General features: G+C 48.3%; 1 protein-coding gene across 2 annotated transcripts in view; it reads left to right on the top strand.

Moving 5' to 3' along the window:
- Positions 1-27,784, top strand: part of LOC146813792 (cap-specific mRNA (nucleoside-2'-O-)-methyltransferase 1-like) — a 946,504-nt gene that overhangs the window by 538,278 nt on the left and 380,442 nt on the right. For both annotated transcript variants that reach the window (XM_085610255.1, XM_085610254.1), the window contains one exon: positions 8,954-9,011. In XM_085610255.1, coding sequence (XP_085466381.1) covers positions 8,954-9,011 — 58 coding nt within the window. The remainder of the gene's footprint in view (positions 1-8,953; positions 9,012-27,784) is intronic.

Genomic DNA, 27,784 nt, shown 5'->3' with positions numbered 1-27,784 from the left:
AAAAGATATAACAAGCATTGGCATAGCCAATAGGTCTCGCTTTTGGGACCTTATAAGTATTTAGTTATGCAACTGTTGCATGGATAAACACTTAAGGTCCCAAAGGCGAGACCTTTTGGCTATGCCAATGCTTGTTTTCAACTGCTACTATGCATTTATATAAACCCTTCCAGTGAAAAGCAAACTGTGTGTGAATTAACATGTTCACCTTAAATATAAAAAAGATTATATTTTTTTTCGCTTTGTCAAATTTCAGTAACTAGTAAATCATATTTCATTAGTGTTCAGTTTGCTTTCTTCCATTGAATAGAGGCATGCATTGGTTTTTAAAACAAGCTGACCTTTTTATGCCTAGAAGTAAAGGGCATTGGGCACTGAGAAATATCCTCTTGAAGAGAGAAACTGATGGTTCCACAGTTGGTCTAGTTGAGCCTGACATGCGTCTTTCTGTGCAAAGTTCCTGTCCATCCTTCAGGGTCAGTAGCCTGGTGTCTAATTAATAGTCTTTTACAGAGGGCCAACCCAACTATGTAATATTGTATTCACAGCCAACAGGTACTTGGAAGTGAAAATGTCTAGTGCATATGTCTTTATATGGCTCTATAATTCTCACCTAGGCAGCGCAAAACTGATCAATATATATAACAAGCATTGGCATAGCCAATAGGTCTCGCTTTTGGGACCTTCTAAGTATTTAGTTATGCAGCACAATATTCTTGGTGCAGCAACAACTGTTGCATGGCTAAACACTTAAAAGGTCCCAAAGGCAAGACCTATTGGCTATGCCAATGTTTGTTGCACTAAGTCACTTGGAGTGTCAAACAGCGTCTCGCTGGAAAGCCGCCGATACGTGCTGGGTAGGGCCCAGTGCTTCAAATGGGCCGGTACAAAGTACCGGCCCTCCGGTATTTCCATTTAAATCACCCGGTAGGTGAAAACCCAACAAGAGAAAGGAGGGCGCGAAAATGGAAGAGAGCTGGCTGGAATGGGAAGGGGTGAAATTGTTCAGAGTCCGACATGGAGAGGGAGGGCAGAATGAGATCTGGGCACCGAACATATGGCAGAAACGGACGAGTGATTGAAACAGAGAACATACAGTACAGGGGTGGGGGGTGGCACTGGTAGTAATTGAGAGAAAGAAAAGGGAGACGGGCTGAGGCCTCGAGAGAGAGGGTGTAGCGAGGTTGGGGAGGTGAAGGCGTTGGGGCTGAAAGTGAGTGCGAGAACTCTAGGAACAGAATGGAGAGGGAGAGGTATATATGAAGATGAAAAAAACAGTGAAAATGAGAGAAGCAAGATCAGGTACAGAGAAGAGGGGCGGGGAGATCAGGGTTAAGGGGGATAAGTGTTTTTAAAGAGTGGGGGTTACGGTGGTACAAGGGAAACGGAATCGAAAAGAGAGAAGGAGAAACAGAAGAGGAGTGGAGTAGTGTGCACGCTGGTCCCACGTTCAGTGCAAGTAGTTCATTGAGTCATTACTTTATCATTTGCATTCTAGTACTTGTAGTTATGATGTTTTCATGATCGGCTTCTCGCGTAACAACAGCAAGGCAAATGTGAGCCATAAATAAAAAATCAATTAGATACAAAATTGCATTTTCCCGAATACAAGCAAACAGAGTTACTGCATTTTGCCCTTATCAGTCCTGCAGCAAATTCGATCTGAGGTGGCATAGCTCACATAAATGCCTCACCAGAGTAAGAGTTTAGAGAGACCGTCCAACAAATGCTCAGACCCGTGAGCACTGCCAGCACCAACCAGCTCCAATTGTCCATTCTGCTTACAGCTAAAGTCGCTGGCCGCTAATTAGAAAGACTATCAGTAAATCTATATTTAAATCTGTTGTCTGTTATCTCTCTTTTGACAAACGTGTTTATAATGTGAGTACTTCCGGGTCACGTGGAGTTGGCTGAATACAATTTTGGTAGTCGAGTGGGAGGGAATACTGGTAATGTGTAAAGTGGCCTAGGATTGGAGTACTGTCAGCACCTCAACCAATCCTAGTGCGTGTTGGCCATGGAGCTCGCATGTGCCACTCAGCATAAACACTGCCCACCTAAGTGTTCTACGATAGCGACTGGGTGCACCGAGGTTCGGATTCGGAATCGTTTGCACTTTACTGGTGGATGACGTAAGGTGAAGCACTCACTGAAGCAGTAATATTTGAGCCGGAGGTGAATAGCTAGCATAAGTAGGCTGTGCTATTTCATTCTCGATGGGTAATACTTAGTGGGTATGGTGGCGTTAACAGCGTGGCAATGCGCAGAGGAGGCTTTTTTTCCGGGGCAGTTAGAGTTCTGTGGCGGCCCTCAATGTTTAGGGAGCTCAGTAGTAAGCCCGGGAGTTGTGTGCACGCGAGCTAAAAGAAAATTTTAAAAAAGCACGCGAGTGGTGCGCACGCGGCGGCAAAACTGAAAGCATCTGCAGTGTCACGTCTGGCAAGTGGTGTGCGCGCACCATGACGAGAGAAAAGCCAGATGGTGGCTGCGCGCGTAACCGCAAGCTCTGGGCCACAAGCAAAAGCGTGTGTTAGCATTTTCTGAAGCCCACTTACTAAAAGTCTTGCCAGTGCAGCGCATGCGCTGGCTCAGGCGAGGCCTAAATACCACAGCACTTTAAAAAAAAAAAAAAAAAAGTGTTGCTGCTACAAGGTTACAGAGGTCACGACTACCCATTGAGTGTGTTAGACTGTGTAATAGAATAAAAATATTGCGCATTATGTATCTGTTTCGATAAGGTTTTCAGCCAGTAAGCCTGTGTTCGAGGCATATGAGCTGCAGATCACACACTAAGGATAAGATCGCCATCTGGTGTTGGGCTCGGATGATTGCAGGTTGTTGTTGTCTTCGGAAGAAGTCTTTGGTCACGAGATAGGTGACTCCTCCTCTGGACAACAGTGCGCATGGGCATCCACTCCATCCTCAGATTGTTTTTTTCCGCCATTGGGTTCGGATGAACTTTTTTCCGCTCCAGCAGAAAACTTCTAGCAATCAAAACAACTCTCAAAATTTAAAAACTCGACGTCGAAATCCACATCGGACCGGATCCGGACGCGGCTGATGGAAAGGACACCTTTTAAAAAATGCCCCCAATGTGGAGCAAAGTTCCCTCATAGTGATCACCACGAGGTCTGTAATTTGTGCCTTTCACCAGACCACAACGAATCCAGCCGTCCAGCCTGCGCCGCATTCTGATCGAAGAAAACTACCCGGGACCGAAGAGCTCGACGCCATATCATGGCCAAGCCGGTTCCGGAACCAGAAGACATCTTTGCACAGGATGTCCCTGACGATGACTCCGAAGATCTCCAGATCGTGTCCGAGGCCGACGATTCTGATCCGGGGCAGCCTGTGAGTACCAGCCCCCCTACCCCAACCCCACCAAAAAAGACATTGGTCAAGACTCTGCCAGCTGGGCCCAGTCGCGATCCAAAATCATCTTCAGAAGCCCCGCCCTCGGGCCCGGCTCCGAAGAAAAGTAAGTCTGCAGGTGGCTCGGGCTCGAGCAAACCTCATAATATTGTGCCTATAATACCTTCGGCACCGAAGCAGGCTCCGAGACCGAAATCTCCATCGGCTCCGAAACGTCACTCGGCACCGACGTCTCCACCGGCACCGAAAGGTTCTTCGGCGCCGAGGTCTCCACCGGCACCGAAAGGTCCTTCGGCACCGAAACGTTCTACGGCACCGAAAAATACACCGGAACCGAAAAGTTCTTCGGCACCCAAAACATCCTCGGTGCCAAAACAAGTCCATAAAGAACAAAAATCAAAATCGGAACAAAAAAAGTCGGCTCCAAAGCCGCCTTTGGACAGTGAGGAACTCTTTCGGCCAGATCCAAAGCAAAAACGGATTTACATAAATCCGAAAACTGGACATGTCACAGCGGTGCCCTACAAGATAAGGAAGCTGGACACAACACCTCCTCCAGCACGTCCAAAGAAGAAGGACTGTGCCACTTCACCCATATGTCCTTCCTCTCCTACATTACCTCCTATTCCATCCCCCCCACCCCCACCGACTTCACCTCTACCATCTCCTTCTCAAACACCACCTCCACAGGATGATGATGATTTAGGGGGAGACCCAGATTTCTTTAATGATCCCACTGATCCTACTGATCCCTTTACACTCCCGGACACAGCACCAGTAGATGACTGGACTTACCCTATGTCTGATATGCCTGACCCCACTCCATACCCCTCAAAACCCTCCCCTCCTGATGACCATTTAGGGTTTGGTCAGCTTATAAACAGAGCGGCATTGTTTCATGGCGTCACCATGCACACCGACACTCCTGAGGAGGATTTTCTCCTCAACACTTTTGAGCAGTCGCAGAAGACAGTTCACATTCTACCCATGATTAAGGGAGTGATAAAGCACGCCAATGAGGTTTTTAAAGACCCTGTTAGGGCCAGGGTTCTCAACCCCCGAATAGAAAAAAAATACAGACCGGCGCCACAAGATCCTGCGTACATCAAGGCGCAACTCCCCTTAGACTCACTAGTCGTATCAAATGCCAGAAAGCGGGCGAACTCCCAAACAACCGGAGACACGCCGCCCCCAGACAAAGAGTCTAAACTCTTCGAGGCTTCCGGCAAAAGGGTTGCCGCACAAGCTGCTAACCACTGGCGTATTGCCAATACACAAGCCCTATTGGCTCGTTATGATAGAGCTCATTATGATCAACTAGAGGATCTTTTGCAACACCTGCCTGATCCATACAAATCACAGGCCACTGACCTCATTCAAGAGGGCAAACTAATATCAAATGCCTCCATTAAATGTGCATTAGACGCAGTGGACACCGCCTCTAGGGCAGTCAACACAAGTGTATTGCTTAGACGCCACGCATGGCTACGCATTTCCGGCTTCAAGCCGGAAGTACAAACCACCATTCTTGCTCAACCCTTTAATCAGGAGCAACTATTCGGACCTGCAGTAGACACTGCCCTAGAAAAAATGAAGAAAGATAATGAGACTGCCAAATTAATGGGAGCATTGCAGTCTACTCAACCCAGAGGCTCCTTTCGTCGCGCCTTTTATAGAGGAGCTTCCAAAAATGTGGGAACAGACAACTCTTCCACCTTCAAAACATCAGGTCAAACATCCCCTAGCAGAGGATATTTTAGAGGAGGTTATCGGGGAAACAATACTAAAGGCCGAGGACGGGGCAACAACAACACCCGCACCTCTACAGCCACCAAACAGTGACTTGCCACCACTCCCCCCAGACCATTCCACTCCGGTCGGGGGAAGACTTCCAACAGTTCCTACCTGTCTGGAATTCCATCACAACAGACAGGTGGGTAAGACAAATTATCCAATCTGGCTACTGCCTCGAACTCATAAACCCACCCCCAAACATACCACCCAAGCACCGTCCCATGACGTCTCACCACCTCACGCTCCTCAAACAAGAAATACAGTCTTTGCTTCAAAAACACTCAATAGAACCTGTTCCACTACAACATCAGGGCACAGGAGTATATTCCCTATACTTCCTCATTCCCAAAAAGGACAAGACCTTAAGACCCATACTGGACCTCAGACTACTAAACCAGTACATACAATCGGATCATTTCTACATGATCACTCTCCAACAGGTCCTTCCATTACTTCAACAAGGAGACTTCCTTGCCACATTAGACCTCAAGGACACATATTTTCACATCCCTATGCATCCCGCTCACAGGAAGTGTCTACGATTCGTGGTAGACGGTCAGCACTATCAGTTTACAGTTCTCCCATTCGGAGTAACAACCGCACCCAGGGTATTCACCAAATGCTTAGCAGTTGTGGCAGCATATCTCAGAAGACAACAAATCCATGTCTTCCCCTATCTGGACGATTGGCTCATAAAAGCCAATACTCTAGACAAATGTGTTCTCCACACTCACCGCACTATTCAAACCCTACACAGCTTGGGATTTACCATCAACTATCCAAAATCTCAACTACAACCCTTCCATGTACATCAATACCTGGGAGCCACCATAGACACGTCCAAGGCCATAGCTTATCCAAGCACAGCCAGGATAGCCAACATACAGAATCTCATCAAAAAGTTTCAAACACAACACTCTCTCCGGCATGCATCTCCATAGTACCCCACGCACGCCTTCAAATGCGTCCCTTACAGGAATGTCTCAACAGTGGAACCAGGCCCACGGACAACTTACCGATCTGGTGTTGGTGGACAGCCGCTCTCTTCGCTCGCTGAAGTGGTGGAACACCATCAACCTGTCCAAAGGGCGGCCGTTCTTAGAGCCTCTTCCACAAGTTGTGCTGACCACCGACGCATCTCTCACAGGGTGGGGAGCCCACCTCCTTCAACACACCACTCAGGGCAGGTGAACTACTCAACAAAAACAACTTCACATCAATCACCTAGAACTTCTAGCAGTGTTCCTAGCACTGAAATCCTTTCAAGTGCATCTACAAAACAAGACTGTCCTCATCCGCACGGACAACATGACCACAATGTATTACATACAGAAACAAGGAGGGACACATTCTCTACAACTGTCCCAACTTGCGCAACAAATCTGGAGATGGGCAATTCCCCAAAACATCTACCTTCTAGCAGAACACCTCCCAGGGGTTCAGAACCAGGTGGCCAACCTCTTAAGTTGCCACACACAGCAGATACACGAATGGGAATTACACCCCAAAGTCCTACTCCCATTCTTCCAAAAGTGGGGACAACCAGACATAGACCTGTTCGCCACACAAGAAAACGCAAAATGCCCAACCTTCGCCACCAGGTTCCCGCACCCACGGTCAAAGGGCAATGCAATATGGATGAACTGGTCAGGCAGATTTGCGTACGCTTTTCCGCCTCTCCCACTCATTCCATTTGTGGTACGCAAACTGAAACAACAGTCGCTAACACTCATCCTAGTAGCTCCCACTTGGGCACGTCAACCCTGGTTCACCACACTTCTAGAACTATCCACATCAAAAACTGCATCTCTACCCGGATCTTTTAACCCAGAACCATGGAGAAATCAGACACCCAGATCCTCAAAGACTGAACTTGGCAATCTGGCTCCTGAAGTCTTAGAGTTCGGGTACCTCAACCTTCCTCCAGACTGTATGAATATCATTAAAGAAGCCAGAAGTCCTACTACTAGGGCATGCTATGCTGCAAAATGGAAACGATTTGCCATTTACTGCACTAACAATGACATACAACCATTGGATGCTTCCATCCAAAACATCATTTGCTATTTACTACACTTGCAAAGATGCAATTTAGCGTATCCTCTATACGTCTACATCTAGCGGCATTAGCAGCCTATTTGCAAAATAGACAACACCTGTCCCTCTTTAAGGTACCAGCCATTAAAGTATTTATGGAGGGTCTTAAAAGAATTATTCCTCCAAGGTTACCACCCTCCCCAGTGTGGAACCTTAATATTGTTCTAACAAGGCTCATGGGTCCCCCATTTGAACCAATGCACAATTGCGAACTGCAGTTCCTAACATGGAAAGTGGCTTTCCTCGTCGCAATCACATCCCTACGAAGAGTAAGTGAAATACAAGCCTTAACTCTCGAAGAACCCTTCCTACAACTACATCGTAACAAAGTGGTTCTTAGGACGAATCCAAAATTCCTCCCTAAAGTCATCTCCCCTTTCCATCTAAACCAGTCAGTAGAACTGCCAGTCTTCTTCCCTAATCCAGACTCAGTAGCTGAGAGGGCACTTCATACCTTAGATGTTAAGAGAGCCTTGCTTTATTACATCGACAGAACCAAACCTTTTCGGAAAACCAAACAACTGTTTGTTGCTTTCGCTCCACCACATAACGGCAACCCTATTTCCAAATCGGGTATCGCCAGATGGATAGTCAAATGTATCCAAATATGTTACCAAATAGCCAAACGTACTCTTACTGTTCCCCCTAGTGCGCACTCCGAGCGTAAAATAGGGGCTTCTATGGCATTCCTAGGGAACATCCCCTTAGAAGACATTTGCAAAGCAGCCACATGGTCTACTACACACACCTTCACTAAGCATTACTGTGTTGATGTGCAATCCAAACAGCAAGCTTCAGTAGGCCAAGCTGTCCTAAAAACTCTATTCCAAACTGCTGCAACGGATACAGGTGACCACCGCTAGGGGAGACACTGCTATATAGTCTATCCTTAGTGTGTGATCTGCAGCTCATATGCCTCGAACGGAATATGCTACTTACCAGTATGCATCTGTTCTTGGCATGTAGAGCTGCAGAGCCACACACGCCCACCCGCCTCCCCGGGACCTGTATCTGTTCCAGCATTGTCTTAATTAGACACTACACATGGACATCCTTTCTCTTTACTTCTTATACACTCCATCATTTCCCATCATGGCGAAAAACAATCTGAGGATGGGGTGGATGCCCATGCGCACTGTTGTCCAGAGGAGGAGTCACCTATCTCGTGACCAAAGACTTCTTCCGAAGACAACAACAACCTGCAATCATTCTAGCCCAACACCAGATGGCGATCTTATCCTTAGTGTGTGGCTCTGCAGCTCTACATGCCAAGAACAGATGCATACTGGTAAGTAGCATATTCCTTATTTTTTGTTTATTTTGCATAATTATTGCAACCTCTGAATGTTTTCAGTTTTAAAAACAGTAAGGAGTTGTGGCTAAGAGAGTGAACAGAGAAGTTTGAAGGGTGTTAGAGAGAGGAAAAGTCACAAATAGTAGGTAGTCACTGAATTACAGGTTTTCAGATTCAGTTGAGCACATTGCAAATGAGAACAACAGTAGAGCAGGCGACTTGTTTCTATATATAAAATGTTTTTGATTCCTTTTTTGGAGCTCAGACAGCTCTGTAGTTTGTAGATTGGAATAGTATTTAAATGTGGGTTATATTTAACATAAACCAGCAGTGATGACTAAGATGTTCTTGGTGGTTGTTTTTGCAGTGCCAGTCTAATTGGTTTTCTCTTTTTAGAACCCTGAGTGAACCACGACAAGCAGACATCCGAAAAGACTGTCTACAACTCTGGGAGGTGAGAAATTTCTTGCATAGCTAAAACTGCTATTGAGCTCTTCACTGTGACTCATTTAACTTTTAAGTATAATTTCTTTGCCTGTGACCTACCAAATAATATGTGCAGACCTGCTGTGGACTTTGTGTTAATATTTGAAGTTAATTGAAGAAAAACAACAGTAACCTGCATCATCATCAACCAGTTTAACGGGACAGTTAATCAGCACAAAGCCTTTGGATGCCCACACTCTGGGAGTAGGAATTTTGAAATGAGCGGGGGGCCTTCGGATACGATTAATTTCTGTGCACGATAGTTTGCAGCTCTGCCAGGCATGGACTGGTGTGTTATGTCTAGATTAAATACACTTCTGGTCTCTATGGAGCAACATTTTGGAGAGATCACTACTGGGGTAATGCTCCTAAACACCTGGAGCCTGATACTAGTGAAACTGCGTCATTAAAGACCGATCTTAACAGGGACTGTTGGATCTGCATATGCCAGTCTGGAATGAGTTGCAGTATCCTAGCCTCAAGATGGCGATTACTTTCTGGTAATGGTGACACGGTATGTTTCAAACCATCTGTGCTCTCTATCCCCATTGGTGCTTCCGCGATTTCTAGGAGGTAGGCATGGTTCACTGTGTTAAAAAGAGTGAGAAGAGACAACTCTGATTCACCATTTGTAGCATCGTATCCTCTGTGACTACCGATCTGAAACTTTTGTCGAAATTTTTCAAGGATGCTGTTCTCAAGATAGTTCATAGCTCAAGTTTCAAGGGCTTTTGCTAAGATTCTGAGATTGATAGAGCGCAAAAGATTGCTTAAGATTTTTGGACCCACACCTGTGGAGTTATTTTTTTTGTAAGACTAGGTGTGACCAGTCCAATTTTCAAACTGGTAGAGTCATGAAGTCGTTGGCTGTGTTAGTGTCAGTCAAATATGCAGTGATAATCTGGTACTTTTGTAATCATCTCCTAAAAGTTTCTATTTTGTTGATATTTTGCTGGTTAAGATCTTTTGTACTATGTCTTTTATTGAGGTGGAGAAAGAAAATCAAAGGAGTTTGAGAATTAAAAGAGGCTTCTGTACTATTAGAGAAGTCAAGTGTCTCTAGAAAGCGAGTGTGGTAGACTTACTGTTGGGGGTGATCTGGATTAGAAACTCAGATACAGTTCAAAACAGTAAATTACCTTAATTTAGAGGTAGGAAGAAAGAGCAGTATAGAGTACAAAACACAAAGAAAACCAAAAAGTGCTAGAGACGTCCCCAGATGTTTTCATTTCTTCCTAGTGCTATGTTTACTGTAATATTAGCTCTGTGGCAGCACTCTACATATCTATCTAATGCTTGGGATTTTTCATAGAAGGAATTCAGTTCTGTGCTATGGAAATGGGTGCAGTTTTTTCAACTAGTTCATATACAAACCTCTCTCTGTGTACCAAGATGGGCAACTCAGTGCGTAAAGTATCAGTGGCTGAGATTTCCAGCACATAGAAATTAAAATAGTAGCGGCTGAAAACTCTATAATTAAACAACAATGGTCTCACCAATGAAAGCCATAGATGCACTTCAGGGTTTCTTTTAAGTTCTGGATGGAGAACCTAGTCATCGGTATCTAGTCAGGACTCTATCCACCGAGTTTTAGTCTTTCATTGGGTACAGATGTAATATTGGTTGGCCACTGTTACTATCTCTGGGGTGCCTCAACTTTAGCGCCCCCTATCTGGTAAACTACCATTTGAAATTGTCTAATGGTGGAGGTGCTCATGGAACCAATGGAATCTACTGTACTCAATCTATGGCAGTCAATAGACCCCCCCCCCCCCCCCCCCCCCCCACCAGAAACTAGATTGTATTGTTAAGGCTCAGACCTTTTTAAAATTAAATGCTATCTGAAACATCTAAATGTTGCAAAGATGTTTCCGTGGATAAGTGAGCGCTGGGTCACTAGCTTAATGGGAACAGACTACTATTAAGCTCCATTTTGTTCTTTAAAACAGAATTCCGACTCTGATTCCAAATGCAGCCATCCTTAAGTTTAACAGCACCTTTAAACAATGTGATTATCTTGAGAGTTTTCCGAAATGTAGGGGAAACATTTTTCCTTCTTTATGGAAGTTTCTCACACACCTCCTCTGCAACTCGCATACTAGAATTGCCCACCGCTTTCCTGATATCATAGGTAGCTTTCCTGGAATTTGTTTATACAGCGCTTTTAAGTCTTAGTTAAGACAATAGGACCTTCTTCAAGATCTCTCACCGTTTCTCCAACCCAAGGTGGTCACATCATGGTGCACGGTTTGCTATTTTTAAATATTTCAACAGGTGTGGCCCCAGTTGTTGAATTTGGTGTGCACCTAATGGTCTTGGTGCAAACCCACATTTCTTTGCTCCAATTGCTGCCTTTTCTGTTACCTAGCTATTTGAAGAGGCCAAGAGCAGTGTGATGGCTCGCAGAGAACTTCACAATAAATGGTTATGGAGCCTTTGATGGGTTTGCACCAGACTCTCCGGACCTTTGCTTTGTAAGCTTAAATGCATCGCTACTTTCTGCCTAGATTGCCCTGTGATCCTCGAGGAAGGGGGATTCGCATTCCTGGGATCTCCGTTGATAATCATAAGGACTGAACAGTCCTGAACATGAGCAGGATTCTAGAGCGCACATTAAGAGAGATGAGAAACAATTTTTTTAAGGTAAGCCATAAAAAGCAGGACAATGTAGCTAATTAGGCTGCACCCTGCAGAGTCTTGAAAACTGACAGTGCTTCTTTAAAGAAGCGCACCCCACGGCACCCCATCTTGCCCCCGTCAGTGGCAGTTGCACAAGTTCTTTTTTTCCGGTTCCTGTTTTCAAGATCCTGGATCACAGAGAGAAAATCAGGCTTAATGAAGAGGAAAGCCGAAGACTCCAGGAATCAATCTCTGGAAGATGCATTGAGTATGGTAAAAGTCCTTCTGTGAGTTCCCCTACAGTGACATCCGAAAAGGGATCAAGGCACCAGACCCATCTTCACTCCTGGTCAATGTTGAGATTTACATTGAAGCTAGGTGGAAATGCCACTAGTTCACACTTGAGGGCTGGTTTAACATTAAAGCACTCGAGGTCGAAGAGACCAAAACCATTGATGCTAGGGCATGCTTGAGGTACACCATCCAAACGATTGACACTAAGTAATTCTTTGAATTCAGAAGGCTGCTACCAGCCGCTGACACTGAATATTCCAGGATGTACCTTAGAAACGTCCCTCCTGCAGTTGTGCTCTCTGGTTCATCTCATTCACAAAGGCGTTCCCGCTGAAGGAATTCCCCAACTCTGCCATGGGCTCGCACCACCATTTTACATGGATACCTCTGCAGGCCTGTTCTTCCAGCAGTTACCCCTCGTCTGCCTCTTCTTATGAATCCAGTGGACCTTTCTCCAAGGAGGTCTTGTTCTCTGCGTGGACATCGTTGAACACTTTCAAGGAGACACTCCCAAAAGAGGCACACTCCGAAGATGAAGATCATGCTCAACTTATGAGTCTTGGTCTCCTAGAACTTCCTACGTTTTAGTCATCCTTCATTGGAAGATATTTACTTATACTATGATACTCCCATCCAGCCAGCGAGTTTCTCCTGAAGATAATATTAACACCTTTGATGAAGTCTTAATCAGAGATATGGATGATCTGAATATTCCCTTGCCAACAACTCCGGCGAAGACTGCTTTCATATTTGAAACACTTCTGCAGTAGGCCTCAATGTGTCCTATGCTCCCCTTAGTGCCAGGCATTTTAGAACCTCTTCCTAACTCCGGCATCACAAAAGGCTGCCCTTACATGGCTTTTTTTGTGTTGATTTATTTATTAAACCAGAAACAAAAATAAGAGTGTACAACATAGGGGATTGTCATCCGTCAGTCACATAAATTAATGAAAGGGCGTTACACAATAAGAGAATAGACATGATAAATCGGGATAAATAACTCCAATGCAATAAGAGACAAACAAAGTGGGGGAGAGAGGGAGGGAAACATGGAAAGTGGAGTAGGGAGCTATGTAAATGTAAATGTACAGATATTTATATAGCGCAAATCACCAAACGGTCTCTAAGCGCTTGCTTAGGGAACCCGTCCTGGTATTTCCCTGTGAGATAACCCAGCAGGGCATCCACAAGGTGAAAGCCAGGCATCCCGCCGCGAGGGGCCATTGTGGAGATTAAGCAAGCTATTGCCCAGAGTCGCAGAGTGTGAACCCATGAATTGAGTATGCACTGGAGCGAGAATTATCGAGTCCATGGTTGGGGGGTGCAGACAGGTGCTCCAATTCGACACTGAAGATCCTGGATGGGGAGCAATAAACTGAAAGGGATGTGGATAGGACCTTGAAGGGATCGGGTCGCCTACTGAGGGGTAATTCCCGAAGGGCCTGCCTGGCATAGCTGATAACGGTCTGGTTTTGCAGGGGAGGTTGCAGGGAAGTAAGGACTGTGGGTAGAGGCTGTCTCCTGGATGGGGGGAGAATGGGATCCATGACTAGGTAGGGTGTCAGAGACCATGTGTTAATGGCAGCGTATTGGAAGTTATCACAAGCTTGGTGCAAGTCAGGGAGGTGAGGAGGGCTGCCTTCCAGTCCCAGTGGTGTTAGTGTGTCTATATAGGGCTGAGGGGATTATGTGGGGGTGTAATAAGATAAACAAAGAAGAGGAAGAAAGAATGAATAAGGGGGCCAGGTTGGTGAGGCCGGTGATCACAGCTGCTAGCCTGTGATGGGGAAATGCTCCTTGTCTGTTGGTGGGACTGAGAGTCCGGGGGGGATTTGTGGGGGTTATGAGCAGGAGAGGTGGAGGATGTGTGTAGAGTAGTGGTTGAATAAAAAAAAGAGATAGCGGCGCATGGGGAGAAAAGGGACAGGGTTGTGGGAAGGAGAAGGGAGGGTCTCGCGAGGGCGTAGGGGATGAGCTGACGGGGGAGAGAGGTTCACAGGTGTTTTTTTGGTGGAGGTTGGGATGTGGTGGGGGAAAGGGGTATGGGGGGTGACGAACCAGGCATAATGAGACGGGGCGTGATGGTGGTGGGGAAGAAGGTGGAGGCTGATATACTAGTGGAGGTGGGAGGGGTGGGGTGGGGTGAGGTGTGGCAGATAAGTGTCCCGTGTTGCGATAATGTCGATAGTCGTCTATGCTCCGGAGCATCCACGGCGGGGTACCCATCATTCTTCGCATCTCGTAGGAACGGGGTCGATGTCTGGAGGAACAGATCAGACTGGTCTTGTGGATTATAAATGACACGTTTGTGTGAAGCTGTCTGTATCATGGCTATCAGCCATGACTCCTGTGACGGAGGTACCGGCGACCTCCATTGATGGAGGATACAAATCTTGGCTGTGACCAGGACTGTATGGAAGAGGCGGCGTTGTGGGTGGGAGAGCACTGGAGAGTCCCTTGTGTCTGGAAGGAGAATAGCTAAGGGGGTGAGTGGTAGCTGCAGAGGCATTGAGGCACTCAAAACTGATCTGACATTTGACCAAAAAGGTTGGATGGAGGGGCATTCGCAGATTATATGCGTCGCATCGCAGTGGGTGCTCTCATATCTCCAGCAGTGCGCTTGTGAAAGGAGGCCTGCTGTATTCACTTTAGTCTGGGTTCAATGCTAGTCGTGCAATGTTTTATAGAGGCAGAACTTCAAACTGGCCTTCCTCGTGCCCTTGTCTAGAGCTTCTAAGGTGTCTGCCCATTCATCGTCTTCATACGTGACCCTGAGTCAGGCATGCCATTCGTCACATAGGGCTCGCGAGAGTGGCTGCGAGAAGAGATGATATAACAGTGCTGTATAGTCCAGACATCACCCATTTGTATCTCCCCGTGTATGCAGATAGGATTCCACGGGCAAGGGCTAAAGGGACCATGGGCGAGGTCCCAGGCAGCTCCTCAAGCAGTGTTGTATTGGTAAGTAGTGCCAGATTTGTTTGGGGTGGAGGCCAAATTCTTCTCTCAGTTGGGCAAATGGTTTAAGGTATCCATTTAGTAAGAGTTGGTCTATAGTGTGGAGGGAGTGCCCGTCAATACGAAAGCGGGTATTGCCCCACAAGGGGGCCTGTTCATGCAGTCGCAAGTTCATCCCGAGTAGATGGTGTACGCATTGCCAGGCCTTGTGCATGGCGTGCAGCACCAGATGAAGAGGCTGTGGCTGCCAAAGGGTGCTCTATACAGGCTAGAGCGGCCCGTTCAATGGCAACCCACTGCGGCGGGTCATGGACGCTAGGTAGCATGTATGCCAATTGTGAGAGTTGAAGAGCAAGGGCATAATGTTCCCCCAATGGTAAGCCGAGACCTCTGCAAGAGTGACGCGCCATGAGCTTGGTCTCGGCTAGCCTGGGTTTCGAAGATCCCAATACAAAAGACCGTATTGGGGAGTCAATGAGGCATAAAATGGTCAGCGAAATGTGTCCTGGGAGCATCCCAAGCGTGTACGTGAAGCATGGTAGCGTTACCACCCGTACCACCTGCACTTTGCCCCACATGAAGAGCCCCAGCACAGTTCTCTTTTCAAAATCATGACTCCGGGACCATACCATCCGTGTCCCTGTTCACCAGGATCCCCAGACACTTAAGGCGGGAAGGTTGCCAGCGGAAAGGGTAGCCGTGTAAGGCCGCTTTGGTGGTGCCGGCCGAGAGTGTAAGGGCTTTGCTTTTATCCTAGCTTATTTTATAGCCAGAGAGTGTTGAGAAATTATCGATGATGTCTAGCAGGGCTGGGAGGGATATGTGTAAGTCGGTCAAAGTGAGAAGGACATCGTCCGCATATAGATATATCTTGGAGCGCCCGGTTGGAAGTGGGGTACCTACTATGTTAGCAGAGCTGTGAATAGCAGAGGCTAGGGGTTCCATGGCCAGGAGGAAAAGAAGTGGTGAAAGGAGGTATCCCTTTCGGGTGCCCCTTCTGATGGGAATAGGTTGGACAGAAAGCCCCCGCAGTTAACCTGGGCTGTAAGGCAGTCATATTTCAGCCGTACTTTAGCTATGAATTGGTCCCTCAGGCCAAAGGGCTCCACTGTGGCGAAGAGATAATCCCATTCAATGCGGTCGAATGCTTTCTCTGCGTCGAGGGAGAGTGCCAGTACGTCCGCTTGTCGATCCTTGGCCGACCACATGGCGTGGGCCAATGCTCGAAGATGAGTTCTAAAGGAACGGGCATGTCCTAAGCCCACTTGCATGGGATGTATTAAGGAGGGGAGAACCTTGCTCAGACAGGTCCTAAAATTTAGTAGGGAGATTGACCTGTAGCTACCACACAGCAGGGGATCTCTCCCAAGCTTAGGCAGTACAGCGATCACCGCCTTGTTCGATAGGGGTCCTAGGGAGGACGTCTGCGTCGCTTCCTGAAAGGCAGCTTGTAAGGTCTTGACCGCCTTCTCGCCCAACCATCTTTAGAATTCTCCAGGGAAGCGTCCTCTCCTGCGGCTCTAAGATAGGGCAGTTTGGATATCGCTGATGCTTTTTCCTATTTGCTGATCTCTCCCTGTAGGATCTCTCAGCCCCAGTTCGAGAGACTGGGGAGGTCAACCCCTCCCAGGAAGGCAGCCACACGTTCCCTGTCCGCCGGTTCTCCCGGCGTATAAAAGATCTTGTAGAACGAAGCAAACTCAATGACAATCTCCTGGGGGCGGGTGAGTAGCTCACCTCCCACCGATGTTTAGCGGGGATTACCATGGCAGCTTCCCGTTGACGAAGCTGGGCTGCAACTAATCTGCTGGCTTTTTCCCCCTATTCATAGTGGCGCCCCTTCATTTGCTGTAAGACATATTCAGCTCTAGAGGTGAAGAGGCTATTGAGAGCCATCTGGGCCTGTTCTAGGAACCTGCGTTGTTGAAGGGTAGAGTGGGCGCAGTGGAGGTGGCTGCAGTGTGAGATGTCTTTCTCTAGTTCCTTCTGACGGGCCACTGTCTGTCTATTGGCCACCGCGGCATCTCTCAGAAGTTGTCCAGAGTATTCTACAGGAGGTCACTGAGGTACTGAATGATATGTGGAGAGGTGAGCTTTTAGTTGTGATTTACCCTGTGGGGTGTGCTGGCGGTGCGTGTTCATTCGCCATGGCCTGCGACCCGGGGAGGCTAGCCCCACAACAAGGGACAGCATAACAGAATTGTCGGAGAGGGCGGCCTCTAATATTTGGGACTCTCGGACAAGAGCAACAATTTTCTGAGATATAAGAAAATAATCCAGCCTAGAAAGTGTACCATGTACCAGTGAGGTGAAGGTGTATTCTGTGTTGGTCAGGTGACTGAGGCGCCAGTGGTCTACCAGTCCATTGTCCCATAACACGGCGTTCATCAAGGCCCTGTCTGAGGCATTGCCTCTGTCTAAAGGACCCATCCTGTCCAGAATCGAGTCCCTTGCTAGGTTCCAGTCCCCACCAATAATGTACTGGGAGGCTCCTATCTCAACTAATAAGCGGTTCAGGCGGAAAAGAAAGGACCGTTTTGCCCTTGTCAGGGCATATACGGCCCCCACACATAGGGAGACCTCCCCTAGTCTTAGTTTGGCAAACAAATATCTGCCATCGGGGTCGTCAGGGACTTACGAAGGAGGATCACAACTCCGCATTTGTGGAGGGGTCCTCTGTCGTGGTCTGAGTTGTGCTTGTGCTGCTGTGGATCATCTGCCCCTCCCAGTCCTGCCGTAGTTTGGCAGATTCCAGGGCATCGAGGAGTGTTTCCTGTAGCAAGGCTAAGTCAACCCTTTTGGACTGAAGATAAGAGAGAACCTTTTTCCGTTTGATATAATGAATGAGATCATTAACGTTCCACTAAGTGATGCGTAGTGGGTGGGAGACGCACATGGTGGGGACAGGCACGTTCGGTGTGCTCTCCGCTCTCGCCTAATGCCACTAGTGACAAATGCAATAGAAAGCAGTTCTGAAGATTATGCCCAGGTACAGAACAGTCGGTGGGTGGGTGGGGTAATGGCGATGGTGAGCGCTGGCAGGGGAAAATAAAGACAGCAGGAAGCAGAAGAAGAATAAAAGTATAGGATATAGGGCAGGTGGGTTGCAGGGACCTGCGAATAATGTTGGAGGGGGAGGCAGAAGGTGGAAGGAGGAGAAGAGGGGGAGGAGGGCAGGGGGGATAAATGTCACCCCAGGCACACTGAAGAGGGATGTTTAGGGGTAGCAACCACTGGCAGGAGGGGGGGGGGGGCGGGCACTGGCCCTTAGAATGCAGGCATCGTGGAAGGGGAGGATATATATACAAGATGATAGGGTGGAGGCAGAGAGGGGGGAAAAATAATGTATAAAAAATGAGACAAGGAACAAAGGGAACTCCTGCTATGGATGCAGCTCGAAGAACACAGGTCTGTAGACCGCGGGTCTAGGCTTGTGGAGGCAGCGTGTTGAGTGATTCCCTTCGGGGCGGCGTGGTACTGGTGCTAATGAGATAAGGGGCGGTCAGGGCGATCAGGGGGTAGGGGGGATAGTCCCCGAGAACTGAATGGGGGGGTGTAGGTCCATTAGGGGCTTGGTTGTTAGTGCAGGGGATGACCATGATCCAGCAGGTGTCATGGTACGAGGGCATGTGTGTACCTAACACTTCGCTGGTGCAGGCTGCCCGGCCGATGAATCCGGGGGGAAAGGTCAAAGTGGCTGACAGTGGAGAAGAGGGAAGAGAAGGGTGGGAGATCGTGGCATGCCAATCCGAGGAGGTGAGCAGAAAGGTGCAGAGGGAACCAGGGAGTCCCAGCGTTCTTGGTTGACGCTTGGGCATCTTACGGGCTGGTTCCACACATAGTGGAGTGGAGATGTAGGCAGTGACGATTCTGAAGTATGATGTGGGGGTATGGAGGGGGAAAAGGGACTGGGACCCAGAAAGCATAGCACAGGGCAAGCAGAGAATATAATGATAACAGCAACAACCATAACAAGATTATTCAGAAATAATACAGGCAGTCATGAGAGCACTTTGAACTGAAGGAGTGATACTCAGCTGGCCGGCAAACGCTGGTCCCCTTGTCTCCACTTCAGCATGGGCGATTGGATCCAGGACAGGAGATCAGCACAAATCCTCTCTGCTGCAGGATTGGGTTTCAAGGGGGCACTTTTGATGTGGCGCCTCCCACCAGAGGAGGGGGGGAGAGGGCAGCAAGGGGGCCAGGTCGGCTGATGTACTAGAAATATCCATGTCCTTTGAATAGCAACTGTCCAAGAAAAGGTGCAGATCCTCCAGGTCGAAGAAGTCCTTAGAGACGCCATCTTTGGTGATCTGGAATCGACCAGGCTCGAAAAGGCCGTATTTGATGTTCAGCTGGCGCAGGTTGAGGCCGAAAGGAGAGAAAGGCCTTGCGGCTGTCATTGGTCTCTCTAGAAGATTCCGCTGCCATGCGAATTTCGTGCCCCTCATACGTGGCCTGGGTACGTACCACAGAAAGTAGTTTTCAGGCTTGTTCGTGTTGCAAAGAGCAAGACATGAGGTGTCGAGGGCGGGCCGCAGGGTCTTGGCATGGAGGGCACGTTGCATCTCCAGCGGGTGCTCAAAGGTATGCCCGTAACCTTTGGGAGAGTGTCTCAAAGAAAGTTTTTGGCGTTGGGTCCCTCTATTGACTCCAGGAACCTGAAAAAGCAGACATTGTCCCTCTTGTTGCAATCTATCAGGTCTACCAGTTTGCTGCGGAGAAGGAGGAGCTCTCTGTCTTTGTCCAATACATTGTCTAGGCGGCTGTAGGAGAGTAGGGTCTGCTATCCTATGGTCACCCCAAATTTTTGCTTTTTGCTTCACTGGTTTTTGACATATTGAGGCTGTGGGCCTGCTAATCAGACCCCCAGCCTGCTGTTCTCTCTACTAAATTTACACTATGCACCCTAGGTGCATAACCAATTGGAAGTGGATCACCCTGTGAGCCCCTGTACCAGTGTACACTAGGTACCCAGGGCATTGGTGTACCTAAGGCCTGTCAGGGGCTGAAGCATGTATTATGCCACCCCAGGCTTGGCCTAACACATTTGACACAACTGGCTGATCACTCAGCTGGGGTAAGTTGGTGTAACCACCTCTTACTTAGGTGTAGTATACCTATACCTAACCTTAAATGGGACACATGTTAACCTATAAGTCACTCCTATGGCAGGCCTTGACAATCCTGAAGGCAGAGTTCTTGGTTCCATGTGAGATGGTGCTCTGGCATGATCTGAGCCTGTCTGCAGTGGTCGGAACCACTTCCTTCTACTGTTTCCAGATATCGTCATACCATATACTCTTAAGTGCATTATGAACCTCGCGGTTAAATGCTATCTTTGGTTTGGCTTTATCAAAACATGTCAAGTAAGGTGTCATACGAATTGGAATACTAACCCCTCGCCAATTCTGGCGACGGGGTTAGCATTCCACCCTTCTAGAGGGACACGACATGTACAGTACCTGAAACCCGGGTAAAATCAGACATAGCCTCAGCTCCACAAAATGGATGCTGCCACCACAGACACAAGTCTGCCCTCCTGCTGCTGGGAGTCCTTCCAGCTTGGGAGACGTGGACAAAGGGTTTCCTGCCAGGGGAGGTGCGAGCACCACCCCAGACAGGATTTTGTGTATTGGTCAGGTAGGGCTTGAAAGAAACCAGACATGCCTGAGGCTCACAAGGGGCCTCGGTGCATATGCCAGTTCAATCCGGTCCTGGGGCACACCAGCCCCGGACCTGGGGCGAGCTGGACAAAGGATTGGGGTTGTAACCACCCCCCTTCCTGGTCCCACCCTTAGGGAGGGACCTAGCAGGTAGTCCGGCCCCTAGAATCCGTTTAAAGGTAGGAGCTGTGTCCTAAGACTTCAGACATCCTGGAATCAACTTAACCACAAGAAGAAGACGGGAACTTCGACGCTCTGCTGCACAGAGGACTGAAGGAAATCTCCCCTATGGTCAGGGAGTGACCATCTTGCTAACGCAAGCACCAACCAGCTATTGAACGTCTGCTTTGCCGCCGCCTCCTGCCGGAGCCCGAGCCCAGAGCCCGACAAGACCTGGACCTCCAGACCTCTCACCGCCCGATCCACAGTCCCTGTGAAGAAGGAACCCGTGGAGGCACTGAGACACGTGGAGCCAGCCATCTTGAAAGACCCACGACAAGCTGCAAGCGCAGCGACAGAGGTTCCCTCCAAGTTGTGCTTTGGGTCCTGAGAAGCCCAACCATCGAGCAGCATCTGCACCAAAGGTGAGCCCTCCAGCATCTCCACGATCTGCGTGGGGCCCCTCTGCACTTTGCATCTCGACGCGCCTGCCCGGTCCCTGGCCCGTTGGCTAGTGGCCATTTTGGCGACGAAACTTGAAACTAACGACGCTGGTCTGGTTGCTCCAGACTGGCCCTAGCTGCTCTCCAAAAGAGCAGCCCCTCTGACCTTGCTGGTCAGAACAATCAGCTTCCCTCTCTTTCCACGACTCCTGCCTTTGCCAAGGCTTGTTTGCTTCTTTTGAGTCGCCGACACCGCCGACAGCGAGAGCCTGCGTGGGACAACTCGTGAACCGACTCCTGGACGTCGTCGACCTTCAGGGACCACGTGGCTGGGGAGACAAGCTACCCTTCACCACCTGTTTGCACCCGACATCGCCTGGTACCTACCTGGTGCCACGCCGGTCACTGGCTAGTGACTGTGAACACTGTCCCCTCTGCTTTCAGGTCTTCTACAACTCCGATCCACTCTTGGATCCACCGCATCTCTTCTGGACCGACCGCCTGCAGCATCTTTGTCATCAGGCTCCATTGAATCGATAGAAGAAACCCGACGCACTTCGAGACCTATGCACCCGCTTCCTGTGGGTGAGTTAAAGCTGGCACTCCGGTGCCCAAGTGTAGAGAATCATCTCTAGTGTCTGTGTTTTGAATCTTAAGATCGTAGTCCATCCAGAAGACCCTTTCTGCAGTAACTTTTAAACTTTTACGCACCCATTGAAAACCTATGGGAGCCTGCGTGTAACTTTCCTCACTGCACACGCGACCCGTGGACCTCCTGGTCACTAACTGAAGTTAGCTCCTTGTAGGCCCAGCGATTCTAGAGGCCCTAGGCCTTTTCCCTTTCCTGTTCGTGGTACTTATACCACTATTTTAGTATATGGTTTGAGTGGCCACCAGGGCCCATCCATATAAAGTGCAACTTCTGTATATTATAACGTTGTCTTGTTTAACGATTTGTGCTCCTGTGCTCATAAAGAGTCTAGGGGATACTTTGAGAAATAAATACATATATATTTTCAATATATATCCGTGTGGTGTCCTTTCATTGGTATAAAGGGGGGTTGCATTTGGTAAAACAGCCTGCTTAACACGCTTTAACGAGTTTAGCCTCAAAGACTGCTTAGCCTACGCTACCACTAGGGCAGCTAGTCCGAAAAGGTTGACTTACAACCACACCATAAGGGTTGCTTGGCATGGTAGAAGGTGGTCACTTTAACTAGTGCAAAAAGTCACCCAAGCCCTTAAAAATAAATAAGGAGTGAAAGAGTTCCTAGTTTGAAGAACCACTCATGTAAGTGGAGGACCACTCTATGTCCTCTGTTGCCCTCACACACCCCGAAAGGTGTCATGCTTCATCATCGGGCGGTTGCTCCTCGTAGGGCCGGCGCTGCAATTCCCTACGGGCCCCCGAAGGGTCACTTTATCGGAGATCTTTTTTAGAACCGCCGGATGGTGCATGTGGGTATGTGGAAAGTGGGTTCTGTATGGAGGGTAAAAAAGGTGCGTGCAAGTGAGTAAAAAACATGATGGGTCATCATGCAGCAAATTATGTAGATGTACCCTGAGCAGAATTAAACTGCTAAAAAATTGTGACCCTGAAGGCACAATATGCCCATGGATCAGGGATCAAAGGCCAACATGTTTCGCGCCTCTATCGCCTGAGAGGTCGGTGGCGCTTCGTCAGGACCAAATTCTTAACAATAAGTGCACGTGAAAAATAAGTAAATCGAGTTAAAATACCCTCAATATCGGTCTGGGCAAACGCCTGTACACCCTCAGTGTGGTAACCGCCCCCATCCATGCGGCTGCCAGTAATTGATTACTGGCAGCCGCATGGATGGGGGCGGTACAGCGGTGTAATGACCCGAGCTGGATTCCCGATAATTTGCAGGAATTCCACACGCCTAGCTGTTGGTTTTTGTATAATGAACCGGTTAGATATTGACCTGGAGCGATTTCTTCATTACTGACCTGTTACCACACTGAGGGTGTACAGGCGTTTGCCCAGACCGATATTGAGGGTATTTTAACTCGATTTACTTATTTTTCACGTGCACTTATTGTTAAGAATTTGGTCCTGACGAAGCGCCACCGACCTCTCAGGCGATAGAGGCGCGAAACATGTTGGCCTTTGATCCCTGATCCATGGGCATATTGTGCCTTCAGGGTCACAATTTTTTAGCAGTTTAATTCTGCTCAGGGTACATCTACATAATTTGCTGCATGATGACCCATCATGTTTTTTACTCACTTGCACGCACCTTTTTTACCCTCCATACAGAACCCACTTTCCACATACCCACATGCACCATCCGGCGGTTCTAAAAAAGATCTCCGATAAAGTGACCCTTCGGGGGACCGTAGGGAATTGCAGCGCCGGCCCTACGAGGAGCAACCGCCCGATGATGAAGCATGACACCTTTCGGGGTGTGTGAGGGCAACAGAGGACATAGAGTGGTCCTCCACTTACCTGAGTGGTTCTTCAAACTAGGAACTCTTTCACTCCTTATTTATTTTTAAGGGCTTGGGTGACTTTTTGCACCTGCCCGCAGGAACTTTGTCCTCCTGGTAATATATACCTAGTCTTGGGAGCATGGACACTGGACCTTTTTGTAGCTCCTAGATCCCCCCCTCTTTTTGTGTTTGATACACTTTAACTAGTGAACATCATATACCAGGCCAACTTCTCACATTGGTGAGCAGCGGTTGGATTTGAGCTTGCTGTGTTTTACCATTGTAATCTCTTGGTTACCAATTGAAAGATCACATAGGTACCTGTAGGTACATATAAAACAAGATAGATATACTTAAGTTCTACTGAACTTAGTTGTTGTAGAGCAAAGGGAGTAGCACACCCTGACTACAACTTCTAGATAGGTTTAGTAGGTAAACCCAAGTGTAGGTAGATTGCAACACATCCACCCACACTTAAGAGCAATGGAGGGGGCAGAGGGGTCCAAGGTACCCATCTCTGTCGAGAGTGACCCCCAGAGGGCACCAACTCTCTTTGCTACCCTAAATCAAAATGAGCTCAGGCAGTTGGCAAATATCAGGGGCCTTAAACAGCCCAAGAACCCTACTCCTGCTGAACTCAGAGAGCTTTTACAAGCTGATGAAGATCAGAAAGCTCTCAAGAAAGCCTCCCAGTTAGGACCCTTAGGGACTGGAACAGGAGGCCCCCCTTCTGAAGATGCAACTGAGGTACCCCTTTCCAATAATCACCCCTTAGATGAGATTCATACTACAGAGGATGAAAGTGATAGGGATACAGATGTTAGTGGGGATGAAGGGAGAACTAGCCCAGTGCCAAGTGTTATACGTGGCCCAGCTAACCTAAGGCTATTGGGGACTGACAATGGGATCATCCCATTAGATCTCCCCAGTGGACTTAACCAGGGGCTTGGGAGGCAAAGGAATCACTCAGGTGAATCTAATGCTTCCCATGCCTCTAGAGGCTCTCAAGGTCACTCCAGAAGGAGGATGACCACCCCTCAGAGGAGGGAACATGAGGCCAGAATGCAGGAAGCTCAGCTGAGAATCAGGAGACAGGAGCTAGAAGTAGCTCTGATGGAAGAGAAACTGAGTAAGGCTAGGCAATCTAGAGAGAGTGGGTCTATACCCACTGGTGGCAGCATTGTCCCTAAGGACAAAGATAGGGTCTTTGATAATAGGAAACTGTCCAAGGTTGTGCCCCCCTACAAAAGTGGGGATGACATCCACAAATGGATGACTGCTCTTGAGAGAGCCTGCAAAGTGCAGCAGGTTCCTGAAGACCAGTGGGCAGCAATCTTATGGCTCTCCTTTGAAGGAAGAGGCAGAGATAGACTCCTCACTGTTAGGGAGGAGGATGTCAGAAACTACAGAGCCCTGAAGAGTGTCCTAGTTGATGGGTTAGGCTTAACCACTGAACAGTACAGGTTAATGTTCAGAGACACCCAGAAGACACAGACTCAGGACTGGTCTGAATACATTGAATGTGCCACTAAGGCTTTGGAGGGTTGGTTGCTGGGAAGTAAGGTATCTGATTATACAGGATTGTACAATTTGATGATGAGAGAACAGATTTTAAATAACTGTCAGAACCAGCAACTGCATCAACACTTGGTTGACTCAGATCTGACCTCTCCCCAAGAATTGGGAAAGAAGGCGGACAAATGGGTCAGATCCAGGGTTAAGCAAAAGAACCAGAACCAGGGCCAAGGGGGTGATCAGAAGAAAACAGACCAAAAGGGTGGAGATCAGAAATCTAAAGACCAGAAGTCTTCAACAGGGCCCCAAACTAGTACTAACGAGGGTGGGTCCCAACCTAAAGGGAAGAAGAAAGAAGGTCCAAAGAAACCCTGGTGCAAATCTTGCAAGAATAAAACTCACTGGACTAGTGATTGTAAGAAGGGTGGAGCCCCCAACACTGTTGCCCCTAAGGCACCTGCTCCCAGTACTACTGTTAGCAGTGTTGGTCCCCAAACAAAGGGTGTAGTGGGAATCACTATGGGAACTGAAGGAGATTCTGACTTAGACAGAACCCTGACACAGGCAGTCTTGATCTGTAATGGGGACATGGATTTGTCCCTGACTGTGAGCCCCAGTAACCTGGGCAAGTACAGACAGACTCCTTTAATAAATGAAAAAGTGGCTCAAGCCTACAGGGACACATGTGCCAGTGTCACTATGGTGACACCAGGCTTTGTGGACCCTGGACAGTACATACCAGGTGAGAATTACCTGGTGACCAATGCCAGCAATGCCACTACTTCACATAGTGTGGCAGTTGTTAACTTCTCATGGGGAGGGGTAACTGGCCTCAAAAGGGTTGTGGTTAGTGCAGACCTCCCAGTAGAATGTTTATTGGGCAATGACCTAGAGAGTTCTCTATGGTCAGAAGTGGAGTACAGGACACATGCAGAGATGTTAGGTATATCACCACATGTTCTTGCTGTGACCAGGTCACAGGCCAAAAAGTGCCTTACTGAACCACAGGTCTTGGATCCTGGAACAATGGACCAAGCACCTACCAAGAAGAAGAACAGGAGGGTTAAGGCTGTGCCTTCCCCCCTGCCTACAAGTGATGATCAGCCTTCCCAGGAAGATGATCTAGAGGACCCTGAAGGAACTGTCCCTGAAGAGCTTGAACCTGATCAGGTTGAGTTTCTGGGGACAGGGGGACCTTCCAGGGCTGACTTGGGGCAGGCTCAGTTATCCTGTCCCTCTCTTGAACCCCTCAGACAGCTGGCTGCTGCTGAGGCTGCTGGGAATGCTCAAGGTACCCATAAAGTGTATTGGGATGATGGGCTCCTTTATTCAGAGGCTAGAGACCCAAAACCTGGTGCAACCAGGAGGTTGGTTATACCTCTGCAATTTAGGGGCTTCCTTCTTACCTTGGCCCATGATATTCCTTTAGCAGGACACTTAGGCCAGAACAAGACTTGGGACAGGCTTGTCCCTCACTTTCACTGGCCTCACATGAATGAAGATACCAAGGAGTTTTGTCGCTCCTGTGCGACTTGCCAAGCCAGTGGCAAATCAGGTGGCACAACAAAGGCCCCCCTAATACCACTACCTGTGGTGGGGGTTCCCTTTGAAAGAGTGGGAATAGATATAGTGGGTCCCATGGATCCTCCCACTGCATCTGGGCACATATTTATACTGGTGGTAGTGGATCATGCCACCAGGTATCCAGAGGCAATTCCCCTTAGGACCACTACAGCACCTGTTGTGGCCAAGGCCCTGCTGGGAGTATTCTCCAGAGTGGGGTTTCCTAAGGAGGTGGTTTCTGACAGAGGTACCAACTTCATGTCAGGATACTTGACAGCTATGTGGAAGGAATGTGGTGTCAACTACAAGTTCACCACCCCTTATCACCCACAATGCAATGGGCTTGTTGAGAGATTCAACAAGACCCTAAAGGGTATGATCAAAGGATTACCTGAAAAGCTCAGGCGAAGATGGGACATCCTTCTACCCTGCCTTCTGTTTGCTTACAGAGAGGTCCCACAAAAGGGGGTTGGCTACAGCCCCTTTGAATTGTTGTTTGGGCACCCTGTAAGAGGCCCACTGTGTTTAGTGAAGGAAGGATGGGAGTTACCTCTCAAAAAGCCTAAACAAGACATAGTGGACTATGTACTTGGTCTCCGATCCAGGATGGCTGAGTATATGGAGAAGGCATCCAAAAACCTTGAGGCAAGCCAGGCCTTACAGAAAGCGTGGCATGACCAAAAGGCTGTCTTGGTTGAGTTTCAGCCAGGACAGAAGGTATGGGTGTTGGAGCCAGTGGCCCCAGCCGCACTCCAAGACAAATGGTCTGGACCCCATACAATCCTGGAAAAGAAGGGAGAGGTTACCTACTTGGTGGACCTAGGAACTCCCAGGAGTCCTCACAGGGTACTCCATGTTAACAGGTTAAAAGCATATGTTGACAGGGCAGACATGGGCTTGCTCATGGCTACAGATGAGGGACAGGAGGAAGAGAGTGACCCTCTCCCAGACCTGTTGTCTCAGAACCCTGAAGATGGTTTAGTTGAAGGAGTGACCCTTGGAGGCAACCTCACTGATCATCAGCAGATGGAATGTAGACAGGTTCTACAATCATTTCAACACATGTTTTC

Source organism: Triturus cristatus, chromosome 6, assembly GCF_964204655.1.
Source record: "Triturus cristatus chromosome 6, aTriCri1.1, whole genome shotgun sequence".
Lineage (NCBI taxonomy): Eukaryota > Metazoa > Chordata > Amphibia > Caudata > Salamandridae > Triturus > Triturus cristatus.
Note: the sequence above shows the minus strand (reverse complement) of the source record. Positions and strands in the feature narration are given on the sequence as shown.